Genomic DNA, 26,650 nt, shown 5'->3' with positions numbered 1-26,650 from the left:
CTCTCTTCTTTGCATTTTACATCTGTAGGAGTTAAAAAGATGAAAATATCCTTGATCTCTACAATATGATTATAAAGGAAAGAATTCATCATATATTTGGCATATAGCCAACAATATGCGTTATAGCGTATGAAATATATGATGATATTTGGTGTAAAGACTCTCGTGAATGATATGGTCACAAAGAAGCTTCTTTGAAGATGTCACTATTCAGCTGACACGAAAACAAACTGATTACATGAAATAATGAAATGTGCAAAATGATGGCAAAAAAATTGATTTTTTTCCTAATAATTTGATAATGGAGAGAAAATTAACCAGGATGAAATGAGAGGAAGAACGATCTAAAGTAGAGTACAATAAACCTGCTCTAGTTCCATGTTAAAATATATACAAAATTGAAGAGAGAAATTAAAGAAGAAAAATAATACACAATAGAACGTGGTTCAACCACTAGGGTTTATATTCACAACACACAAAATCCAAATGATTATATCATTTTTATTATCTTCTTTCTTATTGTGTTTACAACGACCCACCTTTATTTATAGATGAATTGAAAAAGACTTGTAAACAAATAATATCAAAAACTTCGCAAGAATTTTTGCTCTACCAAAATATGATTATAATGGAAAGATTTCAAAGGAAGTGAAAGACAAACAATGTAATATTCAATCAGTCCAATTAAGAAAAATAATTATTGAAGTATAGTAACTTTAACATAAATCAATAGACTATCAAGAAAGATTAAAAATGCAATCCATTCCTAGTTATTTATTTTATTTTATTAAAAAAAAATCATCAATAGCTCGTCGTATTGTCTGATATGCGATGTATCAGTCGATACGTGACTCTTTTTTAAGTTTAATACGCAATCTGTATTGATCAGTTTACATTAATTTTGTATTAATCCATTACACCACGATCACGATCGCGTTCGATACAACGACCGTGACCAATGCAACAAATCGATTCAATGGTTAAACCCATGTAATATTATAACAATTAAAGAAAAGAGAAGGGAAAACTCTACAATCATATCATATCATATCATAAAATATCCTATCATACATACATATATATATATATATATATATATACATGAAATGTATGGTTTTGTAGTTTATTATATTGCTGGGGAAGTGGGTCTGAATGATGTGGAAATACTGGTATCTACTTTTTGTATAATCATTTTAAAAGTTACAAAATTAAATAAAGAGTTTATTTAGAACGTAACATATGATGACATCATGAGTTTGGAGAGGATCTCCCACTATAATAACGAATATGAAGCTTGTTGGTAGAAAGGTAATTCAATTGCAGTGCAGGAAAAGCATGGGGTGAATATATATATATATATATATATTGTTACTATATTTAGTAGTTAAGCAAACACGCACACATGTTGTCCAATGTGATTATGTGAAGATTAAGTCTCTCACATCCTCTTTACAAAGGAAAGCTTAATTTTGGAGATAGTGAAATTTTAAATTATTATTTTCTATTGTATTGATAAAAATAAAATTTTAAAATTATTTTTATTAAAAAATAAAAGAATATTTCGCAATTACTACACAAATCATTGTCAAATATAAAAATACTACATTCATTTTGGATAAAATTTTTGAAAGAAATATTTTATTATTTTTATTGTATTAATACATAATATTATTAACTGGTTAAAAATTAACACCTAAAGATAAGATCCACTAAAATAAAGTACTTTTATTTATTATAAAAAAGATTTTCACGAATACAAGAAATAGATTTATGGTGTGCCACATATACCATGTCATCCAATCGATCAACATGTACCATTCAAATTATCAAGTTTGTTAGTCCCACCTATTCATAAAAATTGCTTTCAACTAACTTAAATGATATAAACTTCACGGTACCCATTATTAACTCACTTGATTCATTACTATAATCAGCTTGATGCAGTTTGAAGCGTGAAATGAAATTATTAAATTAGATATTTTTACAGCAATAATAACATAACACTTTTCATTAAAAGAGACTTGTATTAATTAACATAAGAGCAGTTGTATTTATTTAGTAATTAATTAATTACATAAAATATAAAGTAAGTTATAAGAAATTATAAGAGAAACCACACCTCCACATGCAAAATTTTCTGTTATCATGAGTATACTACTTGTAACTTTCTATAAAAATTCTGAATTTTAATGTTTTAAGAATAATATTATTTTCTTTTATATGAGAGAAATCGAGATTGAAAGGAAATGGACTAGTGTCAAATAGATCATCACATAAAGAAATGTATAATACATACACACAGTATGTACACACACCAGATTGAAAATATTGGGGGGGACAATCTTTCTTTTCGGTTGTGAGAGAGACAGGAGAAAAGAGTTCTTTTGGGACTCCAAAGTCCAAGAGATCTAAAAATCTGCCATTGGAGAAAGAAAACAAAAAAAGAAAGAGGGGAGAACAACACACAGAAAGAGAGAGCTCCTTAGAGAGAGAAACGAGAGAGAGAGAGACTTGGAGAGAGACCCTTTAAAAAGGCTCCGTTCGGCGCCATTTAAACGCTAGTATTGTTTTATTATTGTTAACTTTCTAGAAGTATAAACCGACTACTTACCAAAACAAAGAAGAAAAATTCTCTCTACTTGCTACTACTCATCAACAATTCCACTTCATCTTCCAAGGCTTTCTCTCTCTTCTCTCTCTCTAGCCTTTCTGTTTATGGCGACGGATTCTTAATTTTGAATTCCGCCGATCACTAGCTTTTGAGACTTGGCAAAGTTAGTTAATTTTTTTCTAGGGTTTTGATTGAGGGCTGTGTTAATTCTTTTGCATCACAAATTCAATCTGCAATAGTAAATAATTATAGCTTTGATGGAAAGATTTGGGTCAGCTGTTTTACACAAGGTATTACTCCATTTTCACACACCAGATCACTTTTGTGTATTACATAGTTGCTTTGAATTTCTTCAATTCTATTTTTCCTTCTGTACAATTCATCTTCAATTTACATTTCCTTCACGCCAAACACACTTTCTCTCTCTTGGGTGTGTTTAATTTCTTCTAATGGCGACCCAGTTGGTAGTCCCTTGTGTAGGCGATTTCAATGTTTATGGGTGTGGGGAATTTTAATATTTGGTTGATTCAAATTCATCAAAACATATGGTTTTGCTTTTCTTCTACGTTTGCGTATGCAATTTGGTTTTGTCATCCTTTACTCACAATCCTAGTTGATTTAGAAGCTATATATATATATATATATTGATGTTGATAGACTTGTGCACAAAGTGCACAAGTTGTAAGCTTTTGATCTGTTGGTATTGCTTCTCTTTTTGTAACAGTCCTTTCTAGTGATTTGAATTAATTGCTTTAGAAGTTAATTTATAACGCATCAACTGTCAGCTGTCACGCCTTTCATGTGATTTTCTTGCTTTTTTTCTTTCTTTCTTTTTTTGATCTCACTTGTTTTTTATACACTTTGTGCAGAGATAGCTAGAAGTTTTGACCCATCAGCTGAAAATTTGATAAAAAATAGTACAAGGTGAGAGAAGATCTATCTTTTTTATTCATAGTAACTTCCTAAAATATAAGGCGAGTTGTCTTTTGCTGTAATGTTAAGGACAGAGTTCTGGTAACCTAGAAAAGCGGTGGGCTGCTCGTGAGTAGCCGACTGGTTTGTTGGTTGATCATTTATTAAGGTCACTTTATGACTTGTTTACTGCTAATTTTGTACTTTCCTTGTGAGCATTGTCTACATCCTTCGAACTTGAACTTCCAATTTTGGAATTCAATTTATTTCATTTCCATCTTTGTATCCTGCAATTTTTATATTTTTTTTTCTGTCAGTGGTTTTCCTTCTTTCTCTGCTTGTTTGATTCAGTGTCGCTATTTTCAAACTGTTGACTTTGTTGTAGAACTTGGGTTGGGATATACAAAATTTGGGGATATGGGATGCCTACTATCGACTCCAACTGATTCTGGTGGAAATAGAAGGCGTCCAGGAAACATTGGGGATGTTTCTGTTTTTGTTCCTGGCTTACGGATCCCTAAACCTGTAGATTTCTCTGAGTCACTCAGTGATCACTTGTCTAAAAGTTTAGTGGAACGCCTTTCTGCTCTTAGAACCCGGATAGTTGTAATGGCCGGCCAAGAAGCTCCAACGATTACAAGAACAAGACGACGAACTGCCACTCAGCATGGTTAGTCATCAACAAACTGGATGTCTTTTTTAATTGTTTGTATAACTCTTAATATTAATACTTCAGTTGTTGGCTACAGGAGGTTCGACATTGACAGATCTTCATCAGGCTCTCGAGGATTATTTGCCAGTTCTTTTGGGATTAGTTAAAGATGGTAAAGCTTGAGAAGCATCAATTCCAGAAGAATTGTTCTCTGTTTAAGATTAGAGCTGACTATTGCCCGTGTGTTTTGTGCAGGAAGCCCACTTCAACATAAGGTACAGTTTGTTTGGGTTAATCAAGAGGATGATGCAGAGGTGAGACTAAAATTTCAGTTTGACATCCTTTTGCTCCATTCAAAGGAACTCTCACCTTGATATGAATTTCTGAATTTTCAGGAGACAGCAATTTCTAATGCTTGGTATGAGGTGCTGTCAGTTTTGCACTTGATGGCAACGCTGTCCTTATCACAAGCTAACTTACTGCTTCTTCCAAGAACATCTGCTGATGGTTACCAACCAAAAGTATCAGAAGGTGGGTACTTACTGCCAATTTTTGTACTGCAGATACTAGATGGAACCAATACGAGATGATGATGATAAATAAATAAATAAATAAGATAAAATATTGTATGTAAACCTCGTATGGATGAGGCACATTTGCAACAAAGATTAGGAAAATGGTGTTTGCATGCCTTTTTGATCTGCTACAAATTTTCCCGTGTGTGTGTATGCAGTGCATTCCTGTAACAATACTATATTTGGTGTGTCAGCATTCATTGTTTTATGTCAGCATGATGTGAAATCATGGTATTCTGCATGATGTGAAATCATGGTCGCTAGCAGTCAGCCATTGATATAATTGTAGATTATTTGATTAGTATCAGACATCGGTACCAGATGATGTAAACTAAAACCATTTAGGGGTTTAAGAATTCTGCAGAATCATTGAGAAATTATAAAAAAGAAAGGAATAGAAGTATGATTTTGATTAGTTTTATTGCCTTGAAATACATTTTATAGCTCTAACACAAACCTATTGTGATAATTTTTACAATTAAATTACAAAGAAACAATCAGTTAATGGTTTTATTTTTTAAACAGTGACAATCATTAATGGAATTTTATTCAAATTACACACCAATTAGATTACATAAACACAATACAAATTACAGGCATGAATATTATGTTTTTGGTTACAAGAACATAATTTGTAGTTTTTAACCGATTTATCAAATTGAAGGGTAATGTACCACCAATATAAATTAGATTGAAGAGGTTAATGTCTTTGATCAAAATTAATGAAACAAATATAAGAGTGCAATTTATATATTATGATTTATAGATTTGATTAGAGAAATGCTTGTACTCTAAAATCTACCAAATATTTCATGAGAATAAAAAAAAAAAAAAGAAAAGAAGAGAGAGATAAACTTTATATAGGGTGAAGTAGAGAAATCTGATAATCTCCACTCAGTCATTAGGTTGCAAGCCAAGGAACTCAAAATAAGATAAACGTAGATAAAAGTGAAGGATCAATGGTTTCATTGAAGGACAGAGAGAAGAAATGGGGAGGTGAGGTAAGAAGAGGACAAAAATAGAGTGTATTTCGCCCTTTTTGTATAATTGTTGTTCCGTTATCAAATGCTAGATGCTACACTACATGCTACAGTGGTGTTGCTTATCACCAGAATGAATCAGTGAGGGAAAGTTTCTACACAGTACTACTGATCAAGATTTTGGGCATTATGTAACCATGAATCTCAATCTTGCTTGAAGCCAATTACTTTTCAGAAACTACCTTGGCTTTTAGGATTTTGTTTCACATTAGGGTCTAAGATGGGTAACTGTGAATCTTGATCTCGCTTAGAGCTAATCACCTTTCACAAATTACCTAGGCTTTTAGGAGTTTGTTTCATATTAGGGTTTTGGATGGGCATTCCTCTGTCAAACTGCAAATTTGCCTATTTATTAAATAAATAAAAATAATTTCTTTTAGAAAAATTAGTAGTTGGTCAATTTTTGGTGATTGTGGAACTATGTGTATTATGCAGTTGCATCATCATTGTTCACATGTTTCACGTGCTGTTAACTTGTAAACTAATTTGAAGCTAATAAAGAATGACAAACAGCGTGGCTTTACAAGTCTCTATATATATAATGTTAAAAGAGGGGTGCATAATTTTTCATCTTACAAAAATAAATGAAGTATAATCTAAATATGTGTTGGTCGACCTGATTATTCCTAGAATACTGCAATGAGATTAAAATCAGTTGTGATTTCTGTATTTTGTTCCTATCATTCACATTGTCCCATTGCTTCCAAACATGCTCATAGTTCCCTCAAATTCATGGAGAAAAAGTTCAGAATGGTTTTTTTTGCTCAAAGGTGGTCTTATGGTGTTTTAATTAGTTGTATTATGGTTTAAAAAGTACTTGTGCTGCTAGTTATTGTAGGTGGTAATCATCTGGTTGGAAATTCGAGAGAAGGGTAAGTCTCTAATGGGCCACAAAACTGAGGGGTGGCAATTCGTGTTCGCGAGTCGTAATCGTGTCGTATTGATGTAGAGGTATTATATAAAACAGTTTAACCCGAACACGACCCATTTAATAATCGTGTCAGAAACCCTCAACACTAACCCGACATGTTTATTAAACGGGTTACACGTGTAACCCATTTAATGACCTATTTAATAAAATGAATTATTATATTATTTAAATTATTAATAATACTCAATCAAATAATAGATACTAGAAAAATATAAGTTTCAATCCAACCAAATTACTAAATAATCTCTGAGCTACAAAAAAATAAATTAGAAGATGCAAGTTTAGATAGTTATTTTAGAACTTCAATAGAAATTTTTTTATGACACTTATAATTAAACGGGTTGAACCCCTCAACCCAAACACGACACGATTAACTAAACGAGTTAATTGTGTCGACCCGTTTATTACCCGAACCTGTTTAAGGTCAACCCAAACCCGCTTAACTCGTGTCGTGTTCAAGTCGTGTTGGCGGGTTGTGTCAAACTTTGCCACCCCTAAAACTAGTGGTTGGGGCCCGGGAGTTGAGCTTGAGATAGTTTGAGCTTGGCTCATTATTTTGGGCTTAGCTGAGGATCTGATCAGGCTCATTAGAGAACAACTCAATGACTATGTACTTCTATTTATCAATAAATAGGTATAGAACTTGTCAAAATTGCAAAAGGCGGAAAAAAATAAATTATACAACTATATGACATTTATTGATCAGATGAGCCTATAAGAGTCACGTGTTTGCGAGCCTCTGTTTTCAAGCCTATACAAGTCAAGTTGAATATTGTTTGGGCTATGCTCGTTTAATAAGCGAGTCCCAGAAATGAGCTCCAGCTCGGTTTATTTTCTATGAAAAGACACGGGTTGAGCTTGAAACAAGGTTAGCCTCATATTTTCATGAACAACTTGATTCATTTGCAGTCCTACCTGGGTCGTTTTGGATGAAAATTAGACTCAAATGAGCAACAAAGTCCTTAAATGGTTTCTGCCATTATTAGTCTTTCTTAAATTGGTCATAGAATGTCAAGGTTTTTGATACTCCTAAAAATATTTTGGCATTCTCACAAACAAAATTGTCTTTAAATTTGGCCACATGATGTCAAGGTTTTGATACTCGAAACTATGTTGATAGGAATCATCTCTGTTGGTTGCATTAGTGAGCTCCAAAGGCACCAGGGTCCTGTAACTCAAATAAGGTGGAATTTTTTTATTAAATAATCTGAAATGGAAAAGCAGTATATATATATATATATTTAGAGAGAGAGAGAGAGAGAGATTTGGCCTTAAGTGTGGTGAAAAGATAGTTGTTGGGAGTTGAGTGGTTGCAATAAAAAGTGTGTAGTGTATGGCTGACCTATTTGCTGTGGTACCATGATAAAAAACAAAAAGAATTCATTATTGCTGTTCTATTAAAAGAAGTATATATTGTGCACAATCTAATCTAGTTACATATGGATTATAATCTAATTTATAGTTCATAGTGTAGAAATTTGGTGAAATGAACAGGTATTTGTTTGTTGTATTTCATTTACGTTGTGAAATGCTTCTGTTCTTTTTTAAGTAAGTCTTCAGTGTTTTGTAGAAGCTTATTGGTATTCTTAAAAGAGTTTGGATAGTTTTCTGTCTGGTAGATGACTTGATTAACTTTTAAGAAGTTGGTTGATGAGTTTATTATATCATTTGTTATTCTGTTGGCATGTTCTAAGGGGAGGCATAGTCTTGCTACTAGAAGTATCCTTAGATTTTATATTTTAGTGAGCTCAAGAGTTTCTTTCATGGATAAGCTTTCATTTATGTGTCATTATGCTTCACATGGTTTTTTATGTTTTTGCTGGTTCTGCTATTAATTGTAACAGAGAGCAGGCGAGCTTCAATTGATATTTTCTTGAAGGCAGCTGGGTACTTGGATTGTGCTGTCAAACATGTTCTCCCGCAGTTGCCCACTCAACTCAGGTTCATTGATGAAAGACTTGTGCAGATACCTATCATCTCGTGCATGAATTACTGTTATGCTGATAACCCTTTTGATTGTTTTCTTGATTTTAGGAGAGATCTACCTGTTGATTTAGCTGAAGGAGTTCTACGTGCACTCTGCCTTCAAGCATTAGGACAGGTACTTGCTCATTCCTTGGCTGGTCGCAGTTGAACTATTAATTTGTTCAGATTAATCACCAAAAGATGAACAATTGTGAATTTTTGGATTGGATCTAGTACCTTGTTTCACCAAACTGAAGATTGGGATATGCAGTAGGATCCCAATCAAGCATATGAGCAAAGCTCTGGTGCCACCCAAAACAAGAAAATCACTGAGAACCTGAGTGGCTAGCTGAAACAACCCAAAAATATTTAGGAGGAAACAATGAGCATAATGAAACCAAAGGTACCAGTGTAACTCACTCTAACTAACCACAAATTCTTATTCCAATAATAATTAGGAGGGATCCTACTGTAATCGTGGGAGGTAGATGGACGGGTAACTTTTTGGAGGGGAGAGGGACTTATTACCTGGTCTGCTACTTCTATCTTCAATTATCTTTGCAAAAGACTAGTCAACTGCCTCGAAAGGTTTTTTTTTTTTTCCTTTTTCTGCAATGCCAATTTTCTTGGATATTTTCCTTTTCGCTTTGCCTAGGAAAAAAAAAAGCTTGTTTCATTGAAAATTTTGAACTAATGTCCGCAGGCCAGACCTAGATTGAATGAGGAGCATGCACAATATAAATTAATTGGAATTTTATAGAACAACTTACTTCAATCATTTTCTATAAATACAACAAGTTGGACTACAATTCTTAGATCGAGGATGAAACATGAATAACAAAATTTTGGTAGTTACAGGTTCCTGTTTTTACTGTTTAGCAGCTTAAAGTAGGGAATACCATGAATACGGTTGAAGCATTGGAAACCTATACTAATGGTTCTATCAGTTCATGCATATCATAACTAATCTTGAGCGCCTTTAATTATAGGTAATGCTAAAGTGAAGTGCCAACAACGGTTTCTATAATACCCTTGTACACTGTATTAGTGGGTGATCCAAAAAACAAATTATGAAAAATATAATTAAAATACAAGGTAAAAGAAAGAAAAGGTGCAAGTAAATGGTTGACAACACTGTCATTAACAAATAATTATATATACTATTGGCATGGGGCTGTGTTACTTGAAGTTCTTAAAAAATTATTTTTGGTTTGCTGGAAGACTTGTCTTCAGGGTTGCATACTTAATTCTTTGAAGCTTTAAATGTTATATGCCTCACAAGCCTAGGCATAATCAAAGCTGCACTTTCTGTAACTCACGATTCTTATCTTGTGACCCTCAAATGTGTTAATTTTTAATAATTATATAAATATTAAATGATGCAAATAAAGAGAGAGAGTTCCACTTACAAGTTACAATTGTCAAAATTGAAAAGAGAAGTAGAAAACGAAGAACACAAGGATATATGTGGTTCAGCTACTGGGGCTTGCATCCATGGCACACAAAGCCCAAAGATCTACGTATCTTTATTATACTCTCTTGATTTTTGTATACAATGATCACCTCTATTTATAGGTGAAATGAGATGGACTTGTAGCTAGAGAATAGAAAATACTTGCTCTACAAGGATTCTTGCTTTACAAGTATTTTATAATAAATGAATTACACAGAAAGTCAAATACATAATTGTCAACAAGTCTCATAGCAATATTCTGTCAATGAGTACTTTAAGTAAGGGTTCCTAATTCCTATAATAATATTCTCCAACAGTATGTAAAGATGGGTATTACTCCAATCACTTTCAGAGTCGAATATTTATGGGAAATCTAGGAAAATCCTTAGAATTGAAGAACAACCAACAAGCTAAGAAAAGCATAAAACACTGAATTGTATTGTATTGGAGAAAACTTGATAGAGCAGAGTAGGAGTGTTGTCCTATAAACAATTATTAATGACCTCCAGAACTTCCCTAAAATGACTTTTGGTACTCTCACACAACATTAAATGATGCTTTCACTTTCATAAACTAGCACCTAGTATTTTTCACTTATAAAAAAAATAAAATAAACTATCACCTCGTATTTTCAGACCTCAAATACTACTTTTTATGAAAACAAGATTGACTCTTTGATTTTTCATTTATTAAGACACATTTTAAGATTCCATGAAACTGTCTTCATCAGTCCACCTCCTCGGAGTAACTTTTAGTGCTGATTTGTAATTGTTCTTTATTACCCTCATGGTATGGATATATATATATATATCTATACACTCATATTTATATATGTATATATTTTTTTATATATGTATATGAGGCAAATGTAGGATCAATGCCCATGCCCAAGTGTTAAGGCAGACCATTTTATAAGCATTTTCTTCAATCTTTCTGATGATTCAATTTGAATTCTGAATGAGAGTCATTGAGACCTTACTTAGGTAAACCATCGCTATTTCTACTTGGAAGCTTTAACATGCCTTTTTCTTGTACACATACTCTTTGCACTTGGCATGGATTCCATATCCTCCGCCTCAAAGATTTTCCCGATTCTTTTAATGCTAGGACAGTAACTAAAGTTCTGTTCTCTTTAATTTATTAACTGCTTTTCAACTTGTGTAGCAGTTGCATTGCCTGTAACACTTTCATCCAAACTGATTCATCTGAACTTACATTATAACCCAACTCACTAAACTCAAAAACATCAAAGAATAGGTAATTGATTGGATCAGAATAGAGTTTTTTCTGATGTAACCCATCCAATACAGGTGTAATAAGTGAGACTTTTTGGATGGGCTGGAACTCAAAATATAATTGAAGTATACCACTATAAATTTCCCAATGGCCGTTTCAAAACTTGATTCATTAAAACCTTGAAGATGGTTAGTGCATTTGGCAAACCAAAGGGTATCACCATCTATTCTTAAAACCAACGTTCAGTTTTCAATGTTGCCTTCCAACTCATCAGTCATCAGCTTCACAAATTCTGGTTTGATGAAAATTATTTTAAGATCAATTTTGGAACGTTTCTGCTCCATGTAACTTGTATAACATATCATCTCGCTGCGCAATTGGAAGGAAATATTTTATGGTTATATCATTGATCACTCTACGGTGAACACATGTTCTCCATGCCTCATCTTTCTTTGGAATCAGGAGCGCTAGAACTGCATATGAGCTCATGGATTCCTTGATAAATCCTTTATTCAGTAGCTCAACTTGCTGTTGGAGTTGGTGTTACTTCAGACTCATTTAGTAACTTTTGGGGCGAGTTTGGTAGACTTGCTTTGGTATCAAATCAATATAGTGTTGAGTACATTCTTTTTGGAGGCAGCCTCTAATAAGACAATAGGAAAATCTTCTTTAAGTTCTTCCATGAGTGCCATCTTTAGAGCAAGAATGGCTTGCTATTGCTCCTGCCCATTAGCATTAAACTCATTTTAAAAAGTGGCTGGCACTCGAATAAACTTTCCTCTTCATTTTAAATTGGAGCTAGAACCACCTTATATCCATCCTTATGCTCCGTTTGGTAGGAAGGAAGAAAATTGGATGGAAGAGAGAGAAGAAGAGATGAATGAAACATCTGTAGGGAAGAGATTGCGTCCTTCCCTCTTTTTGTTTGGTTGGATGGAAGAGAAGAGAATAAGACAATACCTTATTTTGTTTGTTAGGAGAGAAGAAAGAGAGAGTGCTAATTACAAGGAAAGTTTTGTAATTTAAAAGCATTTATAACAGCCTTGCCTTTCTTCCTTCGTGTCTTCCGTCCATATTTGGAGGGATGAAAATTTGTGAAGGAGCAAAGATGACCCACCCATCCAACATCTTTTCTCTTCTCTCCTTGCCTCCTCTCTACCAAATGAAGGAAGTTTGTTTCTTGCTTCCTATTTTCCCTCCTCCCCTCTTCCTTCCTTCGTACCAAACGAAGCATTAAAGAAGGCATCAATATCTTCCTAGTTGGGCAGTTTGTTATCAAGCTATTATGGTCTTTCACAACAATTAATGGAAAGCTTCCATTTCCCATTTACATGAAAAAAAAAAAAAGGCTTCCATTTTCACAACATAATTAAAGACTTTATCCAAACATTTTTTTTCAATAGAAAAAGAAACAAGGCATTGTTATGTTATCTTTACTTCTCCTATCTCTACACAAGCTATTTTGTAAGACCTTTGATGTGGCAATATTCCAATGTTCAACTTTGTGTCCATCTTATACAGATACAAAATTACTTCTGCTAACTCTTCATTGAATAATACGACACTTTGCCTAGGCAAATAATGCATCATGAAATAACAAAGTTATCTTCTGTGCTAGTAAATTATTTCACTCGAGACTTGAACCAACTCATGTCATATTAGAGGATGTCAGTGAATCCTTTTAAAAATATGATTTATACTTATCTTACAGAATCATATTGTTGGTCCGTTTCCTTTAATGTTTGATGCGCTTAACATTATCTTACTAATGCCAGTTTGCAAAGATGACCCATCCATCCTCTTTTCTCTTCTCTCCTTGCCTCCTCTCTACCAAATGAAGGAAGTTTGTTTCTTCCTTCCTATTTTCCCTCCTCCCCTCTTCCTTCCTTCGTACCAAACGAAGCATTAAAGAAGGCATCAATATCTTCCTAGTTGGGCAGTTTGTTATCAAGCTATTATGGTCTTTCACAACAATTGATGGAAAGCTTCCATTTCCTATTTACCGAAAAAAAAAAAAAAGGCTTCCATTTTCACAACATAATTAAAGACTTTATCCAAACATTTTTTTTCAATAGAAAAAGAAACAAGGCATTGTTATGTTATCTTTACTTCTCCTATCTTTACACAAGCTATTTTGTAAGACCTTTGATGTGGCAATATTCCAATGTTCAACTTTGTGTCCATCTTAGACAGATACAAAATTACTTCTGCTAAGTCTTCATTGAATAATACGACACTTTGCCTAGGCAAATAATGCATCATGAAATAACACAGTTATTTTCTGTGCTAGTAAATTATTTCACTAGAGACTTGAGCCAACTCATGTCATATTAGAGGATGTCAGTGAATCCTTTTAAAAATATGATTTATACTTATCTTACAGAATCATATTGTTGGTCCGTTTCCTTTAATGTTTGATGCGCTTAACATTATCTTACTAATGCCAGTTTGCAAATAAGTGAAAAAGTTAAAATGCTGTTGGTCCTAATAAACTACCCGTGATATGCCTAACAATATGGCAAGGTAACATTCATCATCATGAATGAGTTGTCTAATATGGTTATTTTTTATTCTACTTGATTTCCCTTATCGGTTAAAAGATATATTTCAGAAATGGCTCTTGCCTTGTTGGGTATTAGTGACTCGACATCAGTGGAAAACTCTTAAGGGATTGACTTACCATTGTAAATTATTGTTCGTTTCTGCAAGTGAGTCATTTATTATAAATGATTGGCTTCTGCACTGATTCTGTACTTTAGATATTCAATTTTACCTACTCTTTACATAGATCATATAATCAATTGATCAAGTTGAGTGGTCCACATGCATCTTGCACTGGCTTCTTACTGAAGAACAAATTGTTGAACTTTTCTGAAAGTAGAGATTACATGGGCCACTATACTGTTCTGTTTATTTTTTGCTGATTTCAAACGTCTGATTAGGGTGTTGATATCCAACTTGGTGTCGCAATTGATAGTACCAAAGCCACACTTGCAGTGAAACGAAGGCTTGCATGTGAGATGGTAAAGTACTGGCAGCAGGTATTACTTCATCACTCTTTCACCATTTTTTCCTAAGATCTGACATACCAAGGATGTTTCATTACTACCATGAAGCCCTTGGGGTTTACAATCAATTTATCATGCCTATGATGTAGCACCAGTCTTTTTGGTTCGTGTTTTTTTTAATTATTATTATTTTTTTTATTTATTTTATTTTTTTATGCCATTGTAAACAAGATGAAATACCAATTATGCTACTTCAATGTTACCCATATAAAAGACATTGACGCATGTAGGAAACACGTCAAGATAAGTGATTTCAGTTGATGGCTGCATTTAATTCTTCTTACTATGTGTGTTTTTTTTACTGAAACTCACTTTGAGGATCTCGCAAAAAGGCATCTGCATATTTGCAAGAACCATTTCACTCCTTAAGCTAGCATATTTTCCATTTACAATCTGTAACACACCCAAATGTTTCAGTCGCTAGAAATGAGTGGCCATTAGGTCTTATGTAAGGTTCTTAAAATGCATTGGTAATTCATGGTCCTTTAACATTGGATTCCATTACCAAGTGTTAGGACTTAGTATCATTGTGGTTGGAATTTTGTGTCAAAAGCTTGACCGATTTATAATTTTCTTTATTGGAGTTTGAATTCCATTTGAAAATGGGTGGGCCTTTTGGAGACAGTGTTTTCTTTTATGATTTTCGAAAAAGTGTTTCAGAAACTTGGTTTGATTTATTTCAATGTTATAAGTGTTCCTACATGGGAAGTATGCCAAGTGATTTTGAGTGTTATTCCTCCCTTTTTGGAATAGTAAGTTGAGAACTGATACTTAACCTTTGACTATTGATACTCAACATCATAGAGATTTGAGTACTACTGAGAACACATGTACTTTACCTCGTAGAGTCCTGAACACTGGTACTCATGATCCTGCTCCTCGTGAAAATTTAGTGTTTTTACAGTTTCGAAAAGTGTCCTAGTTGTTTCTGACTTATCCAAAAGTTTCAAACTTGTTTATATATTCTTTTGACTTAAATTATGGTTTTTGTTTTTACTTATCAAAAAAAAAAAGAAAAAAAAAAAAATTGGTTTTTAGGCACATATATAAACACCTTTTCAATGAGTTTTAGTGCGAAGAAATATAGGGGAATATGGAGATTGAATAAAGTAATCAGGATTGGTTGCATTGGAGATAATGAGCTGGTCTTACAAACACCTTTTTGTTTCTAAAAGTTCTGTTTTCTGAGTTTAAACTAGTTTATACCCACACACACTTGAGAAATTGAGCATATCAAGTTTCATGGGTTCCTCTGTACATTCAAGTTTCAACTGAAATTTTTTGAAGAACAATTAGCATTAGAGATCATAGTTGCTTGCTGTTGCAGAGTTTTTGGGTAGGCTTACAATCACCAATAAAGAAGAGCGGATTGTGGTGAGTGATTGCTTTGATGTTGAGAGCAGTGTACTGGTGATTTCAAGGTGGAGTCATGTGACTCGTGTTTAGCTGGGAATGTTGTACATTAGAGGTGAATGGGTGATGATTCTAGTAAGAGTTTGGATTTACTGGCTGATGCTGTACTCTTTCTTCTATTTAGTGGGTTGTCGGACTCTATACAAGCCTACTAGGGTCTCGTGGTTTTTCTCTTTCAGTTTCTGACATAAAAAATCCGTTGTTTTATTTGCTTGCTATTGCTTAGTTACTTTCGTGGTTGGTTGATTAATTGATTTGGGTAATTCAATAATTTGTGAACTTAAAACATTTAAATCGAGCAAAGGATACATATTCAAACCCACACCCCCCCCCCCCCCCCCCCCCCCCTCAAGGTCATTTCCACATTTGTAGGTTGTGCCCTCATGTGTAGGTTGTGCCCTTTGGGTTCCTGGGTGGTTTATTGTTATTTTGTTCCTCTACTAGTAATTGATTTTTAGTTATTTCTTTTGTCTTTTTTACTTTCTTTCTATTTTTTCTTTTCTTTTTGTGTTATCCCCATTTTCTTCCACTTCACCAGGATCTCTTAGTTAAGCTATGCAGGTTGTAAATCTATAAACGAATTGTGCTGAGCTTTGGATTGTTTGTGCTTGGCTCCTTAGATCAGAGAAGTCTTCAACCTTGGCTCGTGTTGGAACAAGCTTGGCTTGACATCGTTCAACCAATCTCGAGCTCTACTCAACTAGGCCCATTTGCATTTTTTGTTTTCTTCTAATAATTGCTTATATATGTATAATTGGAGAAAAATACAGTGATCAATAGATATTATTAGACAGATATAATACATATATTTATACACCCAGAGGGATATATGGAGATGGGAACCCATGCACTAATTACAATCTCCTCTGCCGCCTCTTATGTCTGATTTGGGATGTCCTTTGCCGCCTCTGATGTCCAATTTGGGATCTCTGGTGGATGAGAGAGAGTGAGAGTGAAAGCAGTTGTTCGTCTTCAACTTCGGCTGAACGAGAGATTTATGAGAAAGAGATGAAACCAAGATAGAAAGCATTAAAAGTGGGAGATGAGAAAGACAGACAAAGATGGAGAAACATGGAAGAGATGGGATGGACATGGATGATAGGCTGGATGCCAACTAGGAATAAGTAGAATTAGGCTTTTGTAGTTGTAAACTTGTAATTGAGACTTCTTGCATATTTTTGAAGAATCTAACTTGTTCAACGACAAAAATTGACACATACCTGCTCACTAGATGCTCAGCTTACATTCTATATCAACCCATTCATTTCTTCAGTTGCTTCAAAATGCTTTCAATGTAGGATAAGGCAATTTTTGTATTATTCTTCAAGTTTTGCATGATGTAGTTGGCATACTGTTCTGCTTTCTTGTGTTGCCTATTATGTTAGGTCTATTGTTTTGATTTGAAGTTTTCAAACTAATGCTCAGTTATTAACAAGCTTTGTTAAATGTTGTTCGAAGATTGCTACTGTGCTTTGAAAAATCTTCCATTTGTTTTGGGTCACCACTAACAAGTAGATTATGGAGTGTTTTGTTTTGATTGCCCATCTCTAGTAGGTGGCTCAATATCCAATTGTGAACCAAGAAGTCAACACTAACAATTTTAAAAGTTGATTCCTTTTCTTTCTTCCCCTCTACCACCCACCCACCCCTGAGAAAAAAAACCCAACCACCGCAACACCCCAAAAATTTTCTTCGTCCTCTTGTTCTTTGGTTACCTCCAAAGACTCTTTTGCCCTGACTCTTCAGACTTTTAGTCTATTTTTCTTTTCCGATTCTTATTATATATATATATATTTTCCTTTTGGGGTGCTGGGGGTTTGGGGGGAGGGGTTGTTTTTGGCTTGATATTCATACATCACATTTAAAAGGAAAGTAATTTAGGATGTATTCTACTTATTATGTGATAGGGATGAAGGAAATGATGATATTTCTTGTAGCATCACTAAATAATCATGAAAATTTCTTATCTCCATCTCATTTATTTATTTTCCACATAATTACGTGAAATTTTCTGGTTGACCACCATAGTGTCTTATGAATTAATTAGCCATATCATACCATTTGCTTCATTTTTGCTATTTGCTTTGCAGGCACAAGACAACATTATGAACCAACCTTTGTCGAATGGCTGGGGAGAAAAACATCTGCTCTTTGTAAAATGGAAGTACATTGAAGCAAAGGTATCTTTTGGTTGCTTTTGCTGATTTCTGGATCCTTTCGCTGTTGTCATTTTTCACTTTTTTTTTGGTCACTTATCAGCCTTATTTTTTCATCTGCTCATATTGTAGTTATTGTCATTTACAGATCCCTTGTTTTTTTTTTTGTTTATAGATAATAATAATCCACTGAAAAATGCCAAAGGGTATGAACCATGTAGATCCAGTTCAATTTACGGTAGCAGTGTATAAATGTTCTTCCTAGAGTCTCCAGGAAATGTGATTGACAGAACTTATCCACACCTGCTAGGTTAGAAGATATTGGGCCTTTTGCACTATGTTATTTACTACCTTGATGGGGCATGAATTTTTAGAAAAACGTGTGTTTGTGGCTAGAAACATGCATATATTGTGGTTTGATGAAAAGGCTCCGATATAAGACTTAAAGATACCTTGACTACAGTACAAATTTTGGAGTTTTCTGAACAAAGTTAAAATCTTTTATATGGCCAACAAACACCAATTTAAGACCAGGGCAGTATCACAAGAGTATAAATTTAGGTGTTTCCTGCAGGAAGTTATCTTTGATGTGGCCATAGCCTATAAGCAAGTTATCTTATTTCTCACTTTTTTTGCTTACTTTGAAAAAAGTTTTTATTTTTTCCGCCCAGGCTGCAGCGTATTACTATCATGGTTTGATCCTTGATGAGGGAAACACAGAAAAATCGCATGGGATGGCCATATCTGCTTTGCAAGCAGCAGACGAGTATCTCAAAGAAAGTAAGAAGGCATGTGAAGCTTTTAACACGGCTCCTCCATTGTCACGGTAATCCACTGCAACTCTCCTTTTCTCTCCTGGAATTGAGATGGATCATTTTTTTTTTTTTTTTTTTGTTTATTCATTTATTTATTTTCATAACCAAAAATATTTCATGATTTCTGGTTGAGAAATTCTATGGTAATAATGTATTTTCAGGGCATCTTTCTCTTTTTTCTATTTTTTTAACGAACTGAAGAGGAAACACAGATATTATAGAGAGGTTTTAGTGAATGCAATTTCCTTCTTTTTTTTCTTTTCTTTTCATTTTTTGTTTTGGTTGCATCTACTATGAATATATAAATGATGTGTGCTAGAATGTGTAAGCAAAATTTATGTGATGCAGTACATGTAGGGGCCCTTCGATAACAAAATTAATGTAGAACGAGAGAGAGGAGAGAAGAAGAAGAAGAAGAAGAAGGAGAAGAAGAAGACCGAGTGGGAAGAAGTCTGTATTCAATCTCAATAATATTCAATATTCATCAAAAGGTTCTTTCTCAATGTATCAACCACATACATACAAGTATCAAGGAAAAACCCTAATCAAATCCTACTACCATAAATAAAACCCTAAAAGCCTAAGGTACTAAAATATCCTTAAATTAAAACATTACTAAAATAATAATAATAATTAATGGACAAAAATCCCTAATTCTATTTATCTTTCCCATGTCTCCAATAGTAGGTGCAAAACACATTCACTATAAAACCTTGGGTCAGGACCCGTTATCGATCATTATGGGTCAATTAACAACTTGGTTTCCACTCGACAAGCAAGATTTTTCTTCTTGAAGCACCAAATGTTTGGTACTTACTGATTTAGATTAGATTTTCATTTTGAATATTTAAGGATCTAAATCACGTTTTACAAGATTTGGTGCTATTTAAAGTTTAAGAAAACATAGAATAGTCCTGGCTATTTACTTAGTGACGAGTTCTAACTATTTTGAATATTTCAAGATCTAAATCATGTTTTACAAGATTTGGTGCTATTTAAAGTTTAAGGAAACATAGAATGGTCCTGGCTATTTACTTAGTGACGAATAAGTTTGGGTGTCTTGGCTAACAAAATTATTCAATAAGATAATAACAACTAAGAAAATGCCTGATGAATGGCGCAAAGTATTTTATTACCTATAGATTAAATAAAGAGGACATTGAAATTTAACTAATTATCGTGATATTAAATTAATGAGTCATACTTTGAAACTTTGGAAGAGAGACCAAGAGTGTTAAGACTGAAAATTGTTGCGTCAGAAAATCAATTTGGATTCATGCTAGGGAGGTCTACGATGAATGCTATTTACTCATTGATGATACCAATGGAATGATATAGAAAGTGAGAGAAAAAGAAAGATCACGTGGCTTTTATTGATTTAGTGAAAGCCTTTGATAGGGCACCTAGAGATCTACTGTAGAGGGTTTTAGAAAAGAAAGGAGTCACAGAGGGATACATTGACACAATAGACATGATGGGTGTGCAACTATAGTTAGGTATACTATGGAGGAAACAAATTAATTTTCAATTACGGTAGGCGTACATCAAGGGTTGGCATTATGTCTATTCTTTTTGCCTTAGGTATGGATGAATTAGTGAGACAAATTTAGGATGAGATTCCATGTTGTATGTTATTTTTTGAAGATATTGTTTTAATTGACGAAACTAGAGTAGCAAGTGCTAAATTGTCCCTCTGCCTTCTGGAATAAACTGCACTCTTTTCTCGGATGCTAGCTTCCCGTTCTTTCTCATCATCCTGAAATTGAGGTGGGGAATAGAACTCTTCACATCTCTTTTCCTTCTTGAGGAGGAGTTTTCTAGTATTAGAAGGAAGAATGGGATTTGAATTTCTAATCTAGCATCCTAATTCTGTCATTTACCTTTAAAAACATCATATTTGTATTGTTTTCCTCAAGCTAGTTGTCACCTCTTCTCCACTATCTCCTCCGCCTATTTAGACATAGATGTAGTCTGCTATCTTATTTCTTATGTTGTTTACTTCAGTCTTTTGTTTGATATTCTGATGATTCGGGTTCTATTAGTTTAGCTCAAGAGTGAGTCTAACTGAAGAGGTCTCAACTGTGACTGAAGCCAGTCACAATCAAGAACGCGACGGTCAGGATCTTGAGATAGGACTTAGAGAGGGGGTGAATAGGTCGGTTCTCACTTTTCATTTACGTTTTGACTTTGCTTGTTAATTCACACAAACTTCTTTTATCTTTTGAATGCGGAAGGTAATATATCAGAGATATATTAATTCAAGTGTAAGTTGGTGAATCTAAATAACTTTTGTAATCACTCACTTATTAAGTGATTGACCCGTAAATAAATAAATCAGGAATAAACAAATAAACTATTTATTTAAACAAACAAATAAATATGATTTAAACAAACAAATAAATAACTTATTCAACCAGCCCTTAGTTGATTTATATTTAGCCAAGTACTTAACAATGATATGCTAAATCTGATTTAATTGCTTTTAATCATTGTGCACATGTATGTGATGATTTCATTATAATAAACATCCAGCATATATCAATCACATAGCAATATATAATCAATTAAAATGTGCAGTAAAGTAAATAGAGATAAGAGACTTGCACACCAGATTTACAAGGAAAAACCTACCCCAACTGTAGATAAAAAAAAAGTCAGGACTTGGCATGGCCAAGAAAAATCACTATGAAGAAAGTGTGTTACAACTAGTCCAATTCACTCACTATGAACACCAGCTAACCTCCAGACTCAGTAAGATACCAAACCTTCAATGCTCGTTCACCTTGCCGTTGATTACTCCCACCTATTTCATCCAACGCCGTACTAAAGCACTCCAGAAAGTCTCCATGTATCCTCCAGCCGATCCATCTAACCGCTACATGATCCCATTTATCCAAATCAATCCCACCATGCACACAGCTTCTTCACCTCGGACTCGTTCTGTCAACCAATCCTTTCACCACTTGGTTTTTGGTCGATTTTGGCTTTGTAAAGTAGCACTTCTTGGCCTTGTGTTGATGTTGAATTTTTCAGCTCATACCGCAACAATATTGTCAACACAATGAATACATCATAATCACCATATCTAATGCAGAATTTATGATATGTATGATTGATGTGAAAACAAATAACACAAGATATATAAGGTGTATGTGTATATATATAAAGTGTGGTGCCGTCAACTCACATAAGAAATATGTCTCACACAGACTCTCTTATGGATACACATAAGTAGAACTCTCACATAGAAACGAATGCTTTTGGCAGTGTTAAGCACTCTGGGGCTATTTCATTTGAGAGTCGCACCTTAATGATGCAAAGCACACCTAGTCTGAATTTCAGACTTAGTATATATAGAGGACCCTTCTTGTTCCCTACTCAAATGATGTGGTCTCCAAGTAAACTTGTTTTCCAAGTCGTAAATTTAGATTCCACTTAAAATATAATATAAAATTATATTTTATATATATAAGAAAAGATATTTAAAAGAATATATATCATGTAAAGTACATATGTATCTTTTCTTCTGAAAACATTTTAAACTTGAGCTACTTACTATATTAAAGTAATTAAAATGATCAACTCAACTCAACTATAGAAATTAAGTTTTATACTTAAAATGCCAATCTTAACTAATGAGCCTTCGATCGATCGATATATGCTGAGGTTCGATCGATGTCATTGGCGTAGTCTGTCGATCGAAGTTGTGAAGGTGTTGATCGATTGAGAAATGCTAGGTTCGATCAAGACAGCAACGACTTGCTATTTTTGACTTCATTGACTAGTGACCGACTTAGAATAATTATGCACGTGTATTAAGCATACAAAAACGTGCATGAAGAAACCAGAAGTATATTCTCTTTAGTCTTTATGCATATTCATATATAGTATCAAAGGAAACTTAGAACTTTATCAAAATAGCGTATATGTAATCTTTTAGAAAATATATCCTTGATGCTGAAGTATATGCTAAAATAATAATATGGAAAGTATTAGCATTCTTAGCAAATTGATCCTTAAGCAATATTGACCTTCTATATATCTTTAGGAAAATATATATCACGTATATATTTAGTAGAAAGCTCTAGAAACTCAAAATAAATATAATGTATATATTTATTCTGCCCTTGTAGTATTTCTTGGACTATTTTACCCTTTGAAGAAGTACTTTGACTGAATTGCACTTTGTAGTAGTTCTTTGACTGATTTGCCCTTTGTAGAAGATCTTAGACCTTATTTCCCTTTTGATGTAGCTTCCTTCAAGCAATCTTTGTTTTCACACTCAAATCATCTACCTAATCTATTTCTATCTCACTCACTAATCATATAATCATTAAATTATAAGGGTGAGTTTTATACTACGAAATTTACCAATTACAATATCAGAATTGCTAAATTCCTAACATAGTCCGATCCATAATTTTTGACTATTAAAGCAACTGAGAAAAAAACCTATGAAAGTCATGTGGTGACTTTCAAAAGTTCAGTAAACCAATGTCTTATTTTGCTGAAGTAGAACATATATAGTGCAGCAGTTTTAGTGCATTTGCAGCAAAATCGCCTGTTAAGTATTTCTTCATGTTATCAGACCTAACCTTTGAAGTGATTTCACATCTTTTACTAAAATACAAACAATCTGATGATTCTATATGAATTGTAGAGGAGTTTTCTGGACCTTATTTCAATGTAGTGTAATTTGTTTACTCGTATAATGAGATAGATTTCATAACCCATTTTGGTTAACTTATTTTCATGCAGACAGCATAATATTATGAATGCATTGTATGCTGTTTGTTGAAATATATAAATATTTCTATATAATTGCGGAGCAAAATCCTCCACCAAAATATGGTGCCTCCTTTGACTATTGTTCACCTTCCATATATTCTTATTTTTACCATGCCTATATATAGGCTCTTTGTACTTAAGCAAAATACACATCTGAATAATAGAAATGTAACACTAACGGGCTAGTGGCCTAGCGGTATCAGCCTCTTACTTCCAGGAGGTCAGGGGTTCAAGTTTCAGGAGAGACAAGTGTGTGTGAGTACAACTAGGAAAAAAAAGAAAAGAAATGTAGCCCTTAGTGGCTCTTTGTCCATAGATGTAGGCCTTAGTGCCGAACCATATATATGTTTGTGTTGTATCTCTTCCCTTTTCCTATTTGCATTTCTTATTTCCACATCCATGATTGGTGGAGGATTTTGCTTCACAATTATATAGAAATATTTATATATTTCAACACTGTCGATACTGGCTTCACGTTCATGTAACATCTTCTGCCATTTGACCAACTTCTATTGTTGGATAACAATTTTCTTTTCAAGGAAATAATTAATTTTACCATTTATTAAATATAGGAGAGGATTATGGGTAAACACTTAATATTAGAATAGCTGATCATGTTATGTTTTATGTCTCTATAATTGTCATTTTTGGTGCAGAAATCCACCTCTTTGGGGAACCATGAAGTATCTTTCTGAGAAAATTCCAAAAGACACTTTTAGCAAAGTGCGAATTAACAGGGATTTATACACACATGAAAAGTAAGTCCTCCTTTGGTGTACTAATTTTACTTTTGCCTGCAAAATTCCTTTGTGCTTAGTTTTATTCGGAGGATGGTGGATAATGGTTCATAACCAATGTTATCCAATGGGAGCAATATCAGTGGTTGCTGTCATTGTATTTCTCAGATTTATTTATTTATTATTATTTTTTTCTCTGCTGTACTTTGAAACTAGTTACTCTTCCAGCCTTGATACGGCTAATAATAATTAGTAATAGTAATTGCTAGCATTGGTATATAATTATATATGTGCATCAGATTATCCATATTCTGGGTTATATACAACTATATGTAAGCTGAAACTTTGTCCTCCTAGACATCACTTAATATTGTAAATATTTGATTGTAGAATTGTGGAGACGGCGCCAACATTGCCTGATTTTGCTTTGGCCCTGAAACCTGATGAATATCAACTTCCTCCAGTGAACACCTCTTGGAATGATGAAAACATAAACAAGGGGTAACTTGGCTCCAACAGGCCGAAGGGTGATAGAACATAAGCCATTTGCGGTATTTCTCTGATTGTGGATATCATGGGGTGGGCTCGTCAGAAACGAAGAATGGTGGCTGGTAACAAGGGATCCATTCTTCAAGTACTGTGTACCAAAAGGTCCATATTAGCTCTTCTTTTTCTTTTCACCAATATGTTTTTCTTTTTTTGCTCCCCTTTTTCCTGGAGAACGATTCATCAGTAATAGAGCTTTGTACAAGTCCCTGTTGTGTAACTTGCTACTACCAGGAAAGGGTTGATTTTCTCTGTCAATTCCCAAATAATGTGTATGCCCTTTTTGTTCAGTGAAGCCACTACGGTTGTCCATTTGTTTGTTAGAAAAGCTTTGTACAAGTTCCTATTGTGTGAAAGAATGGCTGTTACAAGAAAGGATGATATTCTTTTTCTACGTTGCTGTAATGTTTTTCTGAAAGTGCACGTCTTTCTGTGCACTTTCACTCTTAACAATTTAAATCAAATAAATGATATGATGAGGGCGCTCCATTTGATCACCATTGCTTCTGGATGAAGGCACGAGCTCGTAGTGAGATTGCCCTCATCATAGTATTGCTCTTAGTGATACCTAGTTTAGTTGTAGGGCTACAAATAAATTGAGTTGGTCGACGATAACTCACACTCCGACTCTATGGAATCTGTTGGGGTGATTTTTTAAGTAAACAACCGAGCTGAAATATAATTCGTAGGCTCATTTATTAAACAAGCCACGTTCAAAGGTTATTTTTGTTGGGTTAGTTTTTTGTAAACGAGTTCATAAATCGAGACCTAGATTTAGGTGGTTTTTGATAAAATTGAAAATTAAGAATTGAAAATTGTAAGAGTTTTGAATTTGAAGTAGTGAAGTTTTTAAGTGGTAATTAAAAAACAAATATTTTTTGATATCTTATTGAATTTTCAGTCTTCAGCATTCAATGATAGGTGATATCACTTAAAATTTTACTCCATTTTAAGTTATTATGTTTACAATTTTGAGTGATGTTCAAATTGCATTATCAATTGCAATTAATTAAATAAGCTTTTAATATGTTCACAATTAAGAGTTGAATTAAGTAATCAAACACCTTAGATCACATGCAAAAGACTTCCCTACAAAAAGTAAATCCTCATGTACGAAAACCCTACAAAAAGGAAATCCTCATATACGAAAACCCTACAAAAAGTAAATCTTCCACTCACATATAAAATCCCAGCCCAATACCCAAATTGTTTTATTCCTTCTAAATATGCTCAATTAGCTCTCATAAAAAAATAAAAATAAAAGAGAGTAAATTATACTCACACCCCATGAAGTTAAATTATTTTTAAGCTAGATTAACATTTTGGTTTTAAATTTCACTTACATTTGAATTAGTGGTTTAACATTTCACTTACACCCCAAGTGTCAAATTTTGGTGAGGTCATAGTACTTTTGAGGTGTTAAATGACTATGCTACCCTTTGACCTCCTGTTGACTATTTTTGTGACCAAACTACCCCCAAAATATACCTTTCCTCTTCTTCCTCCTATCGAATTCGCCGTTCCACCACCATATAGCCACACAAAACCCAACTCCTTAAAATTACATAGATATGTATCTATACACACGCGCGCACGCACACGCACACACCACACATATACAAAACAATATTGTGGCCTTGTGACAATGTTATTACTACATATATATATATATATATATATATATATATATATATATATCATATAGTAGGTGGCGGTGGCCAGGCGAGTCGGATTGATTTTGGGTTGTGGATT

At 33.7% G+C, this 26,650-nt stretch overlaps 1 protein-coding gene across 1 annotated transcript; it reads left to right on the top strand.

The window, feature by feature from the left end:
- Positions 1-2,338: 2,338 nt before the first annotated feature.
- On the top strand, positions 2,339-25,292 carry LOC132287152 (uncharacterized). The gene is made up of 13 exons (XM_059789672.1): positions 2,339-2,901; positions 3,481-3,535; positions 3,909-4,193; positions 4,273-4,347; positions 4,431-4,489; positions 4,571-4,706; positions 8,566-8,662; positions 8,756-8,822; positions 14,318-14,416; positions 17,947-18,036; positions 18,684-18,838; positions 24,272-24,373; positions 24,743-25,292. The coding sequence occupies exons 3-13, from the start codon at positions 3,941-3,943 to the stop codon at positions 24,855-24,857; spliced, it is 1,248 nt and encodes a 415-aa protein (XP_059645655.1). The 5' UTR covers positions 2,339-2,901; positions 3,481-3,535; positions 3,909-3,940; the 3' UTR covers positions 24,858-25,292.
- The last annotated feature ends 1,358 nt before the right edge of the window (positions 25,293-26,650 follow it).

The sequence above is a fragment of the Cornus florida genome, unplaced genomic scaffold, assembly GCF_030987335.1.
Source record: "Cornus florida cultivar Cherokee Brave unplaced genomic scaffold, ASM3098733v1 CherokeeBrave_3.0.0_Hap2_Chr11, whole genome shotgun sequence".
NCBI lineage: Eukaryota > Viridiplantae > Streptophyta > Magnoliopsida > Cornales > Cornaceae > Cornus > Cornus florida.
Note: the sequence above shows the minus strand (reverse complement) of the source record. Positions and strands in the feature narration are given on the sequence as shown.